General features: G+C 46.8%; 1 protein-coding gene across 1 annotated transcript in view; it reads left to right on the top strand.

Annotated features, from left to right (window-relative positions):
* Window positions 1–2,265: 2,265 nt before the first annotated feature.
* SFMBT2 (Scm like with four mbt domains 2) overlaps window positions 2,266–17,334 on the top strand; it is a 112,508-nt gene continuing 97,439 nt past the window's right edge. The window contains exons 1-3 of the mRNA XM_086610041.1: window positions 2,266–2,371; window positions 10,205–10,299; window positions 14,312–14,552. Of these exons, the coding sequence (XP_086466167.1) occupies window positions 2,266–2,371; window positions 10,205–10,299; window positions 14,312–14,552 (442 nt within the window). The remainder of the gene's footprint in view (window positions 2,372–10,204; window positions 10,300–14,311; window positions 14,553–17,334) is intronic.

The raw sequence follows: 17,334 nt of genomic DNA, 5'->3' as shown, positions 1-17,334 counted from the left end.
AACAAGCTTGACGGAAAATCCTGATACTTAACCAATTTATTATTAATGATATTTATGGAAGTCTTCTCTACCCAAGGAGAAGTGTTTTTTGACTTTCAGTAGACTGTTTGCTTCTAGTTCCACTGTTAATTGAAACTTAATGTACACGGGGGATGAGTGATATATGTGCTCTGAGGTTAGCTGCACTCAAAATACTCATTGTATATAATACACTTAATTCATTAGCAAGTCTCATGTCAACAAAGAATAAAGATGAAGTGCCGTAGTGGCCATTGCAGCGGGGAAGTGATCATTATTATTTATGGAGTGCTCAAACTATACTAAGCACTTTGCAAAGAGACCAACAAGCATATTGCTCTGAATTGGATTACAGTCTCCTTTTTAGAAAAATATTTTTTTTCCTTTCATTAGCATGTTCCTTTGGGGTGGGGAACACAAATTGCTGATGGGGGGTCTAATTTTGCCCGGACAGCCTTCAGTTGCGGGTTGTACCACCTGCCTTGGTAATTTGCTTTCACCAGTGATGCTTTGTGAAACACTCGTGGTTTTAGCATGGTTTAATTGCAGACACCAAGATACTGTTGTGATTGCTTCAGCAGACAGTCCCACCATGGTTCAGTTAATGGATATCGCACTTGGACTTGACATGCTCCTCATCTTTTTCAGTTCCTCCTATAACTGCTCACCCACATCCATTTTTTCCTCGCAATTTTCATTGGAACAGCCTTAAAAACTGGGAACGGAAAATCTATGACAGAACACTCTCCCTCTTTCTATTTTATAACCACCATATCTGGTCTTCCTGAGTAGTAAAAGTTGAAAAAATCCCCTAATATTTTTACAATCTTATTACCTTCTGCTTTGCCTGGCCTCTGGCAATAAACTTTTTTCCTACTTTTAGTCACGCTTCTTGCAGAGCGTTTGGGGTCAGTGCCAGTGTAGTCATCTCTGTCATGCAGGTCTTGGAGGCATCCACTAACAAGCAGGACCAGTCCTCCACATCCCGTGCTCTGGACACCCACCTTCCCTACTATCTGTCTTTGCTTTAGCATATCTTGTGTGAATAGCTGGTTCCCTCTGTGCCCATAACGTGAGCTCTTGGTTTCTCTTTTTCAGTCCTGCTTTGGCACCTCGTAATTCATCACCATCTTTGAGAGTTTTACTGAAAAGCTCACTTTGGAGTTCTTTTTAATCTACTCCTAAAGGTGTATCTCTGGGTATTGCTTGTCTAGTGGCTTACTGTAGCTAGAAATACAGTTCTCATTTAGTCTGGTGTCTAATTCAACATCTAGTCAGTCTGTATTCCCTTTCTCGCGTCATTTTTCATCTCAGCATGTTTTTATTCCACCTTGTATTTACTGTGGCCATTCCTTCTAGAAGAATCTCCTCTGCCAACATAACCCAATGTACAACTGAATTAATATTTGCTACCCTGCATGGTACTAACTGGTGCAGTTACCTTAACTTGGTCTTCATTCAAAAAACAGTTGCAGCCAGCGCTATTTCATTAGGGTATTGGCATTTTGCATGCAGAACTTGATTTTCTAGAGTTATTCCAGTCTCTCCCAAGTATTTTCCTTGCAGTGTTTCCTCTGTTTCATTATCACAAATGTCCCCCTTTGGAAGTTTGAATATTTGTGGAGTGAGAGATATCTCACACAATGTTAGACCTGAAGAAGTTGGAAGACAAGGGCTGGACTTGCTGGAGGATAGTTGAGTTGGCCTTTCTTACCTTTTATTTTTTTGGCATGGGTTGTACCACCTTCTGGTCAAGGCCAGGTTGGATGAGGCTTTGAGCAAGCTGGTGTGGTGGAAGGTGTCCCTGCCTATGGCAGGGGGTTTGGAACTAGCTGATCTTTGAGGTCCCTTCCAACCCAAACCGTTCTATGATTCTATGGGCTGGTCTTTCTTTCTTTGTGGATGATACAGGGAGCTGGACTGAACTTTCAGATGTGAATTGATGTTTATTGCCTCATTATCTCTCTGCTGTTCTTATTGTTGGTATTGCTGTTATAGTATTATTGCCACTAAGATCCTTTGTTGTGGTTCCTCATCCAACTGTAGCTTCACCATGGAGAAGAGAGCAGGACCAAAGGCTTACAATCAGCATAAAATAACTTGAAAACCATTAGGAAAGGCTGAGGGAATGGGTTGGTGTAGGCAAAACAAATCACCCATTGTTTTTTTTCTGTTTCTTTTAGCTTGTCCTCTAGGCACTCCCTGCTACAGGATGAAGTAGGAAGGCAAGGCCTCTTCCTCCGAACCATGGAGACAAGGGCATCTTTCATCACCACCATGCAAGAGACTCAGCATCTCTCCCCAGAGAAGGGTCAGAGCCCGGCCAACGGTGACATGGAGCAGTTTGATTCAGGTGAGCTCTCCTTCACCCCCATGGGTTGCCTTCACTGTTACAGCCCTCCAACTGATCACCAGTAGATGTGGGGACAGCCGTGTTGCCAGGGGAGCATTGGGAATGGTTGTACAGCTTGAAGGCCTTTTTTTGAGTTATAGATTGGACTGTGTCCCATTGTTGATGGGTTGGGAGATCTGAGCTTTTTCTTCTTCTGGATCTCTTCTACAGTTCATAGCAGCTATTCAAAATTTAAACAAAAAGCAATGGAAAACCTTCTCCAGGGCATCATATTGTGTTCCTCCAGTTTCGCCACCCTTTTTTCTTTTGTTGAAGTTTTGTGGTGAGAGAGAGGAAATGAACATTCAGAAATTACAGCATTTATTCTTTGTTTTGACTTTCACCCTCATTTCCTTCACAATATTTTTGAGCGCTTCAGGTGAGAGGGCTTCACAAACGTTAGACCAGCCAGCAGAGAGCTGGTCGCATGTTGTCCTTGTGCTCATGGCTATGACTGGATGCTTGGTAATGCTCTGGGATGGGCACCTAAAGGTGAGGATTCACTGTGCTAAATTTGGGCATTGTCACCATAGATGTAGAAAAATAAGTGCTAGCTTCTGTGATTTCTGCTGGAATCAGGTGCCTTAACTTCCCATAGGAGGAGACTGTATCTTATGGTGAGTTGCACGTTATGGCTAGACCCAGTCTACCATGGCAGGGGGGCTGGAACTAGATGTTCTTTGAGGTCCCTTCCAACCCAAACCATTCTGTGATTCTTTCTGATGCCAAAATGGGACCACAGCTCTTTATACCATCTCTTCTCTTGCACTACCTCTGCTGCCCATCACATCTGGGCTGAGTCAATCAACTTGGTAATCCAGAAAAAAAATGAAGTGAGTAATTTTCTACCTGCTTTGTGACTTGAACTGGCTGGAGGAAGAGGAAGAGCCAGAGCACATGCTGGTGGGAATTGGACCTCTCCCAGTGGCACTGAATTGTTATTTTGGCTCAGCTATAACTTGTAACTTCATCCTGGCTCTATATTTTCCTGGGACAGCCCAACCGATCAACTTGTGGAGAACAACACTGGGCTATCAGTCAGTTAATCTGTGCAAAAGGGTTCGTTTTTCTGTTGTGGTACTTGTGTTGGTGCTCATATGCTGGAATGCTCTTCCAGAACTGGCTTGTGTTTCTGTAAGAGCTATTCTTGACAAAAGGATCCTGAGATGTAAATGGCAGATGAAAATCTGTGCTTGCAGGCGGGCCTCTTAAAGGGCTGCCTAAAATCTACTTTCATGTAAATAGGTGCCCTCACCAGTGATGGATCACCGATTCAACGCTTCTTGAATCATAGAATGGTTTGGGTTGGAAGGGACCTCAAAGATCAGCTAGTTCCAACCCCCCTGCCATGGGCAGGGACACCCTCCACTACACCAGGTTGCTCAAAGCCTCATCCAATCTGGCCTTGAACACTTCCAGGGATGGGGCATCTACAACTTCTCTGGGCAACCTGTTCCAGTGTCTCACCACCCTCAGAGTGAAGAGTTTCTTCCTTATATCTAATCTAACTCTACCCTCTTTGAGATGACTGCTTAAAAACTCTGCATGCTTTGTCTTGAGTGTCTTTTGCATCTTTTCTCTCTGGTGGTGCTGTTTGTGCTTTGTTGGTCAGTGCTGTGCTGAAGTCCTTTGCAAAGCTGCATCTTTGGTCCGCTTTTCACTGTTCCTTCCTCAGCACATCAGAAATTTGGCCACCCAGCCTTTAGTTTCTTCATTCTTGTAGGGACTCAGTGATTTTCCTGTTTCCCTGGGTACAACCCATTGGAAACCTGTGACTGGCCTTTGAATCTTTGAACGTTCGCTGATAAATTGTGGGAGGAAGGCTCACAGCAATGTAAGATCATGCCAGTTAAACTATGAGCTGTGGTCCTTGAGGTGACTTTGTAAGCTTTTTAGGGTGAGGATGGGCTGTTTTGCACAGCCCCTTGTGCAGTGCGACCATCTTCTACAAATTTTGCCATTAAAATAATAAACAAGGGTGGCACATTTGGCCTGCAAGTTGTCCCGTGCCGACCTGGGCACCTCTTAGCAAGCAACTGCATTATGTTAGTGCAATTGAGATGGAAATGCAGGTGGGCTTTCAAGAGGTCAGCAGGGATAGGGAGAAGTGAGATGGATGTCCTATAAAAATGCAAACTAACTGTGTTGCACTGAAAACGTGTTTGAGATGTGGGGTAATCCCGTTGGTCTTGCTCTGATGCTTATAGGTTCAACTGGGCTCTTAAGCTCTACATGTCAGTTGGAATACAGAGAGGTGGAAACTTTCCTGTGCTATGGGGTTGTTAGCCCAGTCAAAATTTTGTGTTTTTTCCATAGTATATGCAATAGTTCTGGCTGTTTCAGATGGCTGCAAAGGGAAATTGGACGTGCTTGTGGAAGAAAGATGCAATGTACTGTTGGCTTAGAACCCATGTTTGTCTCAAGGAAACCCCTGAACTAGAAATAGTTGCATGATAGGAACTTAACTGGAGGGAAGTGTTGCACACAGTTGCCCTCATCTAATGGATGTCTCTGGGCTTCTAGGAGGAGGAAAGCATACAGGAGAAGTGCGCTGTCTCTGTGAAGGGGAGGACATGTAGATGTGGAGAGATTGTGATGAGAAATATAGATTCATCTCACCTAAAGGAAGCAGGACACTCCTATGTGTGTTTTGTTTCTCCTATGTCTTTTCCAGGGTGAAAGAGTTGGGGCTGTTCAGCCTGGAGAAGAGGAGGCTCCGGGATGACCTTATAGCGGTCTTCCAGTACCTCAAGGGGGCCTACAGGAAAGATGGGGAGAGGCTGTTCAGGAGGGCCTGTTGTGATAGGACAAGGGGTAATGGTTTTAAAATAGAGGGAGGTAGATTCAGGTTGGATATTAGGAAAAAAATTTTTTACCATGAGAGTTGTAGAACACTGGAACAGGTTGCCCAGAGAGGTGGTGGATGCTCCATCCCTGGAGACGTTCAAGGCCAGGTTGGATGAGGCCCTGAGCAACCTGATCTAGTTGGAGATATCCCTGTTCCTTGCAGGGGGGTTGGACTAGATGACCTTTGAAGGTCCCTTCCAGCCCTAACCATTCTATGATTCTATGATTCTATGTTACCTTAGATAAGAAACATAAATATTGCCCTGGGTTCTCCCATTGACATGAAAGAGAAGGAGCCTCCATTCTACGGTGTGACTCATAGAAATGGCTACTGAGGGTCCTCTAGAGATAAGCATCTGAATCTGGAGCTGAGGTGTCTTGAAACACTTTACAAAACCTAGTCATCTGATGCTGCCTGTGTCACCAGTGAAGAGAAAAATACAGCTCCAGAAAGCAAGTCATCCCATTTTAACACAGGTGCTGGGTTGCCTTTGGGTTGAGTTGCTGTCTGGAGCTGCCTGTTTCTCCCCACTGAAAGTTAACCCTGGATGGAGCAAAGGGGAGCATCTTGATCCTTGTTGCTTACGTGATGCAGACCCCTCTCTCGAGGTGGGATTCGTGTCCTATAACTCCGACATTTCCAGAGTGGACAACTGCAGCCTGATCTAGTCACTGTTGGATCCATTTATATCTATGGCAGAGAGATGGGAGCCTCTAGGATGAGATTCAATTGGCCAGCTATAATTTTGCAATGAGAAGAACTGGCCTGTGGTGCCTAAATTTCCTTGGGGATATGGATCTTGATCACTCTCCGAAGGCCATGCTGGAGGTTTGTGGTTGATGAGGTCCCTTGCCCCCGCCTCACTTGGTGCTAAAGCATTTCAGTTGTCTATTCACTCAAAAAGTCATGAGTGGATCTATGTGCTACAAATAAGATGGCTAAGCAGTTTGCCACAAACACGTTCTGGTTCAGTGAAGCTTGGGAAAAAAAATCTGTTTCTGGAGCCGCAGGTTTTGGGTCTATTTATCCCCTTTATTTCCTATAGCCAAACATCCCGGGAGGCTGTTAACAGCTGCAACAGTTGCATTCTTACAGTGTCAATGTGTGAGCACTTTAAAGCCATTGAGAGGCTCACAGATAATGACTTGTTGATTTTATTTGCCATCCTAGGCTTGTTTATACATCACCATATTGTAGGCTAGCCAGCCTTGACTCTTTCATTAAGAGCGAGCACTGGGCCTAAGTACCAGTAATTGGAAAGGGAGCTGATACGTAAAATAGGCTGAATGCCAAATTTATCACCTCCAGGGCGCTCTGTGGAATGCTGGCACCTGGGGTTTGGCAGCTCTCCATCAGAGCCAGGACTTGGTTCTTCCAGCCGGTGACTTGAGGAGCGACAAACAGCCTGGCTGTGTGATAACCGCTACTTGAGCGGGCACAGCCTTCCGTGTCGTGTGTTAAGAGACTTTGTATTTCTGTCTGCCTGTTAATTGGGTTTTGGTTGGTTTTCGTTTTTTTTTAAGGGTATATAGTGATAAGACAAGGGGCAATGGCTTTAAACTGAAAGAGGGCAAATTTAGTTTAGATATAAGGAAGAGATTTTTTACAATGAGGGTGGTGAGGCACTGGAACAGGTTGCCCAGAGAAGCTGTAGATGCCCCATCCCTGGAAGTGCTCAAGGCCAGGTTGGATGAAGCTTTGAGCAACCTGGTGTAGTGGAGGGTGTCCCTGCCCATGGCAGGGGGGTTGGAACTAGATGGTCTTTGAGGTCCCTTCCAACCCGAACCATTCTATGGTTCTATGATCTCTAGGCAATTGAGAGAGATTGGGAAGAGGTGTCCTCTGCTCCTCAGCAGTTGGGCTTTTCTGATAGATAAGAAAATTTGTGCACAGTCCTGTTACATGCGTGGATGGGGTTGAGTCTCTTTGAGTGGTCTCATCTCTGGGCCACACTGTCTGTGTTTTAGATGCCCCCTTGCCAGATTTCATAAGGGAGCAAAGTCCATGGGGACAAAAAACATTTCAGAAACTTGCAGTCTCTTCAAAATCTTCTGTGATAAAATAAAGCAAAATAAAACACTGATGCAGTGATAAATGAGTACTCTGACATTATTTTTACAGACCTTGTAAAAGTAATTTCCTGATAAAGTCTGCAGATAAAACACGGTAGAGGAGTCAGACTTGTGATGTGTCAGAGAGAAATGAACTGACAGGGAGGGAAGGCTGCAGCTCTCACGCTGCCTCCTCCTGGGGTCCTGGGGCCTCTCTGTTTGGGTTTAGAAAGGAGAAATCTGGGTGATATTTTTTTAGAACAGGTGCCGTGGTGAGTTTTGCTGGACTTCGTGTGAATGAACTTGCCAGTGGGGCCGTGGGGACAGTGAGGCCAGTGTGTTGGCACAGGGTAGGTCATGGGTAATAAGATTGTGAAGCAGAGGATGACTTGTTGTGTCCGTAACTAGCATCTGTAATGCTAACGTAATTAACGTACTGTTGCCAAATTCTGGAGAAGGTTTTGCCACCCTGGAGACATTGCTGCCTGCAAGGGCTGGAGGTTGTGTACTGAACTGCCTAAAAATGACTGCTTCCAGTGCTCTGTGGAATAACTCCTTCCCACAGGACTGCCAAGGAAGGCTGGAGAAGAGGAGATACTTGCCTGGACTCAACCAGTGGGTTAGAGCAAAAAGCAGGAATAAAAACTGAGAATGTACGGAGATATACAATATTTCATGCTCTGAAATGAAAGTATCTAAGCAGAAGAGAAGAGAGCCCAGGGCTGAACTGGAAATATCCTGTCCATTGTCAGATGTCCTGAGGTGAAGATGTCCTTGGGGTTGTTGGGCAGCCCATCCCAACACCACATGCGCAGATGGATGCAGAAGCAGGGAGCAACCAGGCAGAAGGGATGTGCTTTTGGCTTTTCATGTCGGATGCTTCTGACTTTTAGTGGGACAGGGATTGATTGTGCTCAGGGTAAAAAGTTGCTTAATCATAGGAGCAATTTTAAGCCTTTGATGGCTAACCAAATCTGCCCATCTACTCACGGACTAGCATAATTTATTTTAGAAGCTCAGCCTTTGAAATCTCTGGACCTGGCTCTTCTCCAAAACATTAACTTCACAGGGTTGTGGACATTAAGGCTGAAAAACTTCCCTAGTCTTCTAAGTTGCCTTCCCGCATGATACAGATGAGGGGAACTTTTGGTAATTTTTGCACTAAGCTCCTACCTTTTGGTTCAACTGTGGCTAATCTTTCAGTCAAGAATGAACAAACCCTTCATTTTGGGCCAAATACCTCAAGTAGAGCCAGCTCCTATTGCCTGGAGGTTTTTGCAATGGTTGCAAGAAACAAAACAAAGCCCATCCCTTATTCTGCGTTGAGTTTGTCTGTTTTCAGGTTGTAGTCAGGTTGGGTTATTGCTTGTCTTGCTGAGTTGGAAGGTCATCTGGTAGCCACTTTATCACAGGAGCAGATGTTGATTTACATCTTCGTTATTTAAGCAGGTTAATGGAGTTTAAGGCAGGGAGTCAGACCTTAGACTTGATGCAGCAGTGTGCAAAGTGTGTGACAGCGATGACATCTCAGCACTCCTCTTTGAACTCCCAGACAGATCTTTACCCCCCACCAGCTCTGTCTCAAAAACCCTTTTCTGATCCACTTTTTCCCCTTGCCGATGTCCGTCTGGCTCCCTAGGCAGGAAATAAAACCTGTGTCTTCCCCTTTTAATAATGAGAGATTCCCATTGCACAACATAATTTTCTGGTCCTGAAAACTAGAGACCTGTAGCAATAATTGCAATAAATTAACCCCGCCGTTTTCTTCATAAAACTGTCTGGGGAGGTTTCTTAATTCAGTTTGTCATGAGTCACTTTAATTGCATCATGACCACGCTGATGAATGTGCGGGCAGGTAAGGGTCTCGCAGAGTTTGCCTGATAAATGCTTATTGCAGAGAGCTCGTTGCTAGACTGTAAATATTTTTTGCTCTGGGGGTGCAACTGGGTTTGCGAGATTGCTCGGGAGCAAAATGAAAACAATCAGATTTGGCTGATTTTTCTGTAAGTGAAAGAAGATTTATTTTTAATTATTGCTGTGGGTGTGTTTCGGTGGCGGTTTGAGGCCTCAGCTCTGCTCTACTCAGTGAGATTATTAAAAAAGACTAAATAAAAGAAAGAGTAGTAATGTCAAGTCCTTCACCATGGAGAAGGATCGTGTGGGGCAGTGGTGTGGATGGGGGAGGCATGATGCAGACCCTCAAATCTGAAATGGGGCGAGGACAAGTGCGGGTAGCAAGAAGGCAATAATGGTCTGGTGAGGGGTACTGGGGGATTTGGGGGAAGGCAGCTGTGATTTTGGGGGGAGAGGAAAGCGTGGGGGCCTCGGCTGAGATTTCTGGGCGGGGGGGTGCTGAGGAAGGAGAGAAAGGATGGCAGGGCTGAAAATGGATCTCCCCAGCCCCAAAGGTTGGGGTGTTTGCTCTACACACTGTTCAGCCCACTGAAGCAACTTCTAATACTACCGCTAGGACACTGCTGTAATTAACAATGCTGGTGACTCACTTCTGTGGCATGAGCAAGGCCATTGCACCCTGGTGATGGTGGACAGGCAGCCACCTCCTTTGCAGCAAGCAAGTCATCAAATACGAAATAAAAGAGCACAAGTGCCCATTGCAGTATGATGGGTTTGTTCCCCCCGCTGCCATGAAAGCAGAGTCATTTTGAGTCTCAACGTGCTGGCTCCTAAAGTCCCAAAGCCTGCTTAAAGTGTAGTGAGAGCTGGTCAAAACAGCTAAGCACAGATCTTTAGAACAAGCTTTCTGTTTTCCCTTGTGTTGATGTTTATACTGGTTGCTATTCTCACCCTGAACTCTTTGACACAACTTTTGCCTTCTTTGGCTGTGTTTTAGGCTGCTTTTCTTTCTTTTTTTTTTTTTTTTTAAATTTTGAACAGATGAGGGCTCCAGTATTGAGGACGCAGACTTCAACTGGGACGAGTTCCTGGAGGAAACAGGAGCCAGCGCTGCTCCCCACACCTCCTTCAAACACGTACGTGCTTCGTCTGAGCCTCGCGGACATTGCACATGTTCCCTCTTCTGGTTTTCAGGGGGTCCCTGGAGAGCTGAAGGGGGGGGTCTGACCATTCTGGGGAGAAATCGCCCCTCTATGCTTGCAGCAACCTACGTAGGAATGTCCCCCCGTCTGCTGTTAGGTGAACTTGGTGTGTTTGCATCATCTACAGTCACAGCTCACAGCACTGTCTATGCCACTGCCTTACCCTCTGCCTTGGCTTCAGATTTTCTGATTTGAGGGCTTCTGTTGCTCTTTCACTTAAAATGCACTCTTTTTTTTAATCTTCATCTGTTTTTGATTCTCTGTTCATTGCTGTCCATCTCAACCTGTAGAGATTCATCTCATACGAGTGCCTTATTTCTCCAAAGTTGTCCTTTTAACGTGTGGTTTACTGACTAGCAGGGTCACCCAGCACTAGAGCCCAGCATGGCCCATAGGAAACCATCTCTTAGCCTCCTGCCTGGAGATGCTGTTTCAGGAGCATGAGAACCAAGTATTTGGGTAGGTGTTCACCCTCTTCCTGGGTGAACATGGCTGATATAGACAGCTATGATAGTGACAGTGTTGTCTGTGGCTCTGGTCCACGTTAGTGCAAGTAGTGTTCAAGGTGTCTGAAATCTTGACAGAAGAAGATCAGAACATACTTTGAAGAAAGGACTCTATCTCCAAGCAGAGCCCATCACAGTCAAGGATATTGTTGTTTGGGACCAGCTTCTCCATCCACCACCAGTTGTTAAACCTCTTCTATTCAGCTTCATGTGTGTGATGTCACATGAGGACATGGGACAGAAATGAAGCTGATATATGAGTTCTTCATCACAGTCAAGGGTGTGCACATGTGGCCACATTGGTAGATTTTTCCGGGACATCTTTTGTCATTCAGCCACAAGACTGTGCTGTCAGAGATGCTGGAACCTAGTGGGAGGGTGATGTGATGCCTTCATCCGTGTCAAGCCACAACAAGCAGTGGTGGTTCTCTGTCCTCAGCTGCAAGTCCCATGAGGATAGTGCTGCTCATCCTCCTACCTGACCCATCAAATGTAGGTGGCAGCCTGTTCTGCTGCAGCTGCTCATCAGTTGTGCTGACTCCTCTCCCGGCTTCACTTGGCTGGTCTGCATGCTCTGAAGGATGCGGACATCTGAAGGATGCAACCATGCCAAGTGCAAGGTCCTGCACGTGGGTCGGGGCAATCCCAAGCACAAGTACAGGCTGGGTGGAGAATGGATTGAGAGCAGCCCTGAGGAGAAGGACTTGGGAGTGCTGGTGGATGAGAAGCTCAACATGAGCCGGCACGGTGCACTGGCAGCCCAGAAAGCCAACCGTGTCCTGGGCTGCATCAAAAGAAGCATGGGCAGCAGGTTGAGGGAGGGGATTCTGCCCCTCTGCTCTGCTCTCGTGAGACCCCACCTGGAATACTGCATTCAGCTCTGGAGTCCCCAACACAAGAAGGACATGGAGCTGCTGGAGCAGGTCCAGAGGAGGGCGTGAAGATGATCTGAGGGCTGGAGCACCTCTGCTCTGGAGACAGGCTGAGAGAGTTGGGGCTGTTCAGCCTGGAGAAGAGAAGGCTCCGGGGTGATCTTATAGCAGCCTTCCAGTACTTAAAGGGGCCTACAGGAAAGCTGGAGAGGAACTTTTGAAAAGGGTGTGTAGTGATAGGACAAGGGGCAATGGCTTTAAACTGAAAGAGGGGAGATTTAGATTGGATATAAGGAAGAAATTTTTTTTTTTCACTCTGAGAGTGCTGAGACAGTGGACCAGGTTGCCCAGAGAAGTTGTGGCTGCCCCATCCCTGGAAGTGTTCAAGGCCAGGTTGGATGAGGCTTTGGGCAATCTGGTGTAGGTTTCCTTGCCCATGGCAGGGGTGTTGGAACTGGATGATCTTTGAGCTCCCTCCAACCCAAAGCATTCTATGATTCTGTGATCTTCGGCAGGAAGAGAGGGGTTTTAGCTGTGTTGCTCTGGGTTGTCTTACACTGAGTCTGACTACTGGCTGAGATGTCCTTTGGGAATAGTGTAGTTGTGCCACAGTGGGAAAGCTTCCGGAAGAAGCTACTTTAAAAGAAGTCTTTATTTGGATGAATGCTGTCATTCTGTTAAACCTTTGTCTTCAGGTGATTTCTTGGCTTGTTTTGAAGGGGTAATGAGCTGCAGTGATGAAAAACCTCTCTTCCAACTACATCAGAAAAAATAATACAATCCTCCATTCTGTATTTTGCTTCCATTTTTTTGCCCACCTCATCCTGCTGATTGTGGTGTCTCACAGCACTTCAAATCCTGGGACTGTTGATGTGAGACAAGCTAGTGCTGGGAACAGTCCTTTGTGACTATGCTTCACAATCTGAAACTTGATCCTCAAAAAACCCTGAGTTGGCCAGGAAACTGAAAGCCGTCAGAGAAAATTTTCTTATCTCTCTGATTCCACTTTTCATGTGATTTCCAGTCACACGTCCCTTGCCCCTCCATATTACTGCTTTGGTGTTTACTTATGGTGAGCACAAGGAGAAAAACTACATATGTCCTGGATTGTTTATGAGGACCCTTAGCATCACAAGAGCTAAGATCACTAAATAAAGTAGTAAATGTCACAGATGTTCTTCAATCTTAGATGATCTCCAGAGGTCCCTTCCAACCTCAACTATTCTGTGACTCCAGGCATTGACACTGATGGAAGTACCCCTACAAGTAAGGCACATGGAGTGTTGTTACTTGCAAATAGTAAATGGCTTTGGCTAGGCAGCACTCGTATCGTAAGATGGAGTGGGATGATTGAGGAAGTACTGCTGACATCCCAGAGAAGCTCAGTGTTTTCTCTGCAGTGTGACATCCCCAAGCCTGAGAAGTCCTTAGGTGACCAAGTAGACCGTATTATATTTATGTTTGTGAGTAAAAGAGGTGTTTTAACCTGTCATTTAAATGAGAAGTTAATCAGAGATGGGCTTAAACCAGACTTTATAATCTCTGGTTTCAGTAGGAGGTAAGGTAGTAAGAAACCTGTAAGAACCTGTCCTGAAGCATCTCATAGGGAGTAACAGGCTACGTTTTGGATGGTCTTCTGAATACAAGGCTAGCACCTAGATCCACCTCTTCTTTATCAACAACAGCTAAAGACATCCCACTGGCCCTTGGAAGATACATTACCGTGTGCCTACAGCAGGGCCTAGGGTTTAACAGCAGTGCCTGCAGTGTCCTGGAAGAGATGTGCTGGCACCTCCAGTGTCCCAAGTCCAGTGACATGTGACGTGTCACTGGTGAGATAAATGGAAGTGACATCTCCATCAGATGGCAAGACAGCGACTCAAACCATTTGCTGCTTTCAACGAGGGATCAACATACCTTATTTACCAGAGTGCTGGGAGAGCGAATTGGTTGAGGCTTGAGCTGCTGGATATGCATTGTGTGGAAATGCTCTCCTTGGTCTGCCTGGGGCAGCATTCAGCCTTTGATGCCTGTCAGGCCTCAAGAGGTGATTCAGTGTTGTTACATGACTAGTTATTATAGTTGGGCTTAACTCCTAGAGGTGCTTGTGGTTGGAACTAGATGATCTTTAGGGTCCTTCCAACCCAAACCGTTCTGTGCTTAGTACCTGCCTTTCTACTTTGCATGTGTCCTGTGATTTGCCTGATGGAGATGTGCAGTGGGAAACGCAACTTCACTTGAGTTATACTACCTTTTCCCAGGCATGAGTGAGATTTATGATGCTAAGATGGGTACCAGTCCTCTCTCAGATGTAGTGCAGCTGACGTTACTGCTGCTGGAGGGTCTCTTTAGAGCATGCAGGACCCTGCATGATGGAGTATATGCCAGTGAAGTAGGAATGGTCCTGCCCAGACAGATTGTGAAGGAGACGGTTGGATTAAGGAGCGCGGTCAGCTCATACCCTATCCTGAAGCTGCTCTGTCAGGGCAGCATTATCTTGCTTAGCTGGGGAGGGGGGTCTCCCTGCAAAGAAGAAAAGGTAACACCATGCCTTTCTCATTTTGTAAGGTTGAAATCAGCCTTCAAAGCAGTTTCCAACCAGGGATGAAATTAGAAGTGGCCAACAAGAGCAATCCGGACACATATTGGGTGGCTACGATCATTACAACGTGTGGACAGCTCCTACTGCTTCGTTACTGTGGCTATGGAGATGACCGCAGGGCGGATTTCTGGTGTGACGTGATGACGGCAGATCTTCACCCCGTTGGCTGGTGTACGCAGAATAACAAGGTCCTGATGCCTCCAGATGGTGAGTTCTGTGTGTTTTGTTAGGGTCAAGGTCTAGTATGGGGCTGGTGGTTTATCTCCAGACTTGCACTTGATCTGGAATGGGTACTCCAGATCCTCAACTAGTGTTGGGTGATGGAGTCAGAGTCAGGTCCCCACGGGTCAATGAGTGATTCAGTTTGCCAGTCGGCCTCTAGCAAAGGCGCTTTTGCTCTATTTGGTAACAACAGAAGGCGTTTCTGTAGGAAGCTGTCTTAGCAAGGAAATGTACTGCTAAATTGCAAAGCTGTGATTTTCAGATAGGGCAGAAAATTGTCCCGTTCTTGTAGGAAGGAGGGATGAAATTCAGAGTGAGAATAACCTAAAATAAGCAAGATCAGTTTGGCTGTAGCCAAAATTAGACGTTGGCTGTGCACTCGAGTGTTTTGCCTTGAAAGTTTAAAACCTTCCATTGACAGATTCTTGCAGCTTTTAATGCCAATGGTGGATACACATCATTAAAGATAGCAAAATTTGGTTGTCGTAGGTTAGGGCATGTCCTGATTATCAGCTTTTAGGTGCACAAAAGCTGAATGCTGTAGGTTACTGAGTGGCCCATGTGGAACAGTTTGTTAGTAATATGTTGTGATCCCCAGTGCTAAGAAAAATGTGTGGGTTTTTGGCTGCATACAGCAATGGAACAGCTGTGTATCCTTACCTCTACATAGCTCCAAGCAGAGGCATACTTGTCACTGCTGCTCATGCGTGTTCCCACCATATATCCCATTTGTTCTGGATCAGGGCAAGAAGAGATGAATATTCAGCCTCCAGCTTGTGCATGCATTTAAGAAAAGTCTCATTTAGGGATTCTGCTGCTGAAGTTACTCTTTTACTTTCTGTTGCATGTGTCGTGGTTTTTTTTTTTTTGGACTGAGGGTCGAGACAAGAACCGAAAGGGAGCACCCACCAACCATGGTCTCGGGCAAAACATGACTCAGGCTTACTTCTTAAAACGAAATAATTTATTAACAATTACAAGAGACACAAGGGAACAAGAAAACCGGTTACTTGAGAGGAAGAAGAGAAAACGAGGCCCGATCTTAAAACAACACCTCCCCACCCCCTATTTTCCTTTCGTTCCTGGCTCTGCCTTCCCCCCAGCGGCGCAGGGGGACAGGGAATAAGGGAGTACAGGTCAGTTCATCCATGTTGTTCACTGCCGCCTCTTTCTTAAAGGAGGAGGAGTCCTTACACCATTTTTACCTTGCTTCGGTGGATCCCCTACTCACAAAGAAAAAGTCCCCAAACTTTTCCAAAGTAAGTCCTGCCCGCAGGATTGCAATCCTCCCCATGGATCGCACCAGTTCGGGCTTTACCAGTCTCGGCCTCTTAGGGAGCTGCTGCCACTCGCGTCGGCGTGGGTCGTCCCACGGTCTCCAGATGCCTCCACGACCTCGTCGTGCATTCCATGCCCCATTATCAACAGTACCTGGTCGCGCATCCCCTGCTCCACGACCTCTCCTGGGCTCAGGCATCTCCTTCCCGACGTGGGTTTCTCCACAGGCCACGAGTGGGCCGCTGCTCCGCCGAGTACACCCTGGCTGCAGGGGGGCCGCCTGCCATCTCACACCGATTTGCAAGGGAAGCCTCAGCTCCAGTACACCTCCTCCTGCTCCATCTTTGCTGACCCGGTCGTTGTAATTGTCTTCTCTTAGATATTAATCCTCTCTGGGGAAGCTCGGCCCGGCGGGCACCCCGGGAGTGGGGCGCTTACCGAGTCCCCCATGCGGCTTCCCCGGCGCCATCTTGAGCACATGGCGCCGGCCCCGGGCCCGAGCGGCCGCTCGGCCGGGAGCCGGGAGCGAGGGCAGCGCCCTCCTGCTCTCTCCTCGCTCCTGAGCAAAAAGCCCTTTCCCGCCCCTTTGTCCCAACTTAAATAGGGCAATTCGCAGAGGCGCCGCCTTGGCTCAACCTCCCCCGGGGGGGGATGGGACTCAGATCTGGTGGCACAGGGAGCAAATCCCCTCCCCTGCCACCAGAACACCCCCCCACACATCAAACTATCACATTCCACCCCTCGCCTCTGCGAATTCCCTATTCAGGCACAACTTCACTTAAAACATTAAACAAGAACACACATTTCACAAACAATCCACCCCTAGTCCCTTCACCAAACACAACAATCAAAGTTTCCCAAGGTCCTTCTGTTTTCACCACTCTGGAGTCCATGTTTTGCCCGTTACCTCTCCCAATCACTATTCTTATCTCGAATTCCTCAGCCCCACGTTGGGCGCCAAAATTGTCGTGGTTTTTTTTTTTTTGGACTGAGGGTCGAGACAAGAACCGAAAGGGAGCACCCACCAACCATGGTCTCGGGCAAAACATGACTCAGGCTTACTTCTTAAAACGAAATAATTTATTAACAATTACAAGAGACACAAGGGAACAAGAAAACCGGTTACTTGAGAGGAAGAAGAGAAAACGAGGCCCGATCTTAAAACAACACCTCCCCACCCCCTATTTTCCTTTCGTTCCTGGCTCTGCCTTCCCCCCAGCGGCGCAGGGGGACAGGGAATAAGGGAGTACAGGTCAGTTCATCCATGTTGTTCACTGCCGCCTCTTTCTTAAAGGAGGAGGAGTCCTTACACCATTTTTACCTTGCTTCGGTGGATCCCCTACTCACAAAGAAAAAGTCCCCAAACTTTTCCAAAGTAAGTCCTGCCCGCAGGATTGCAATCCTCCCCATGGATCGCACCAGTTCGGGCTTTACCAGTCTCGGCCTCTTAGGGAGCTGCTGCCACTCGCGTCGGCGTGGGTCGTCCCAC

Source organism: Tauraco erythrolophus, chromosome 4 (genome assembly GCF_009769465.1).
Source record: "Tauraco erythrolophus isolate bTauEry1 chromosome 4, bTauEry1.pri, whole genome shotgun sequence".
Taxonomy (NCBI): Eukaryota; Metazoa; Chordata; class Aves; order Musophagiformes; family Musophagidae; genus Tauraco; species Tauraco erythrolophus.
Note: the sequence above shows the minus strand (reverse complement) of the source record. Positions and strands in the feature narration are given on the sequence as shown.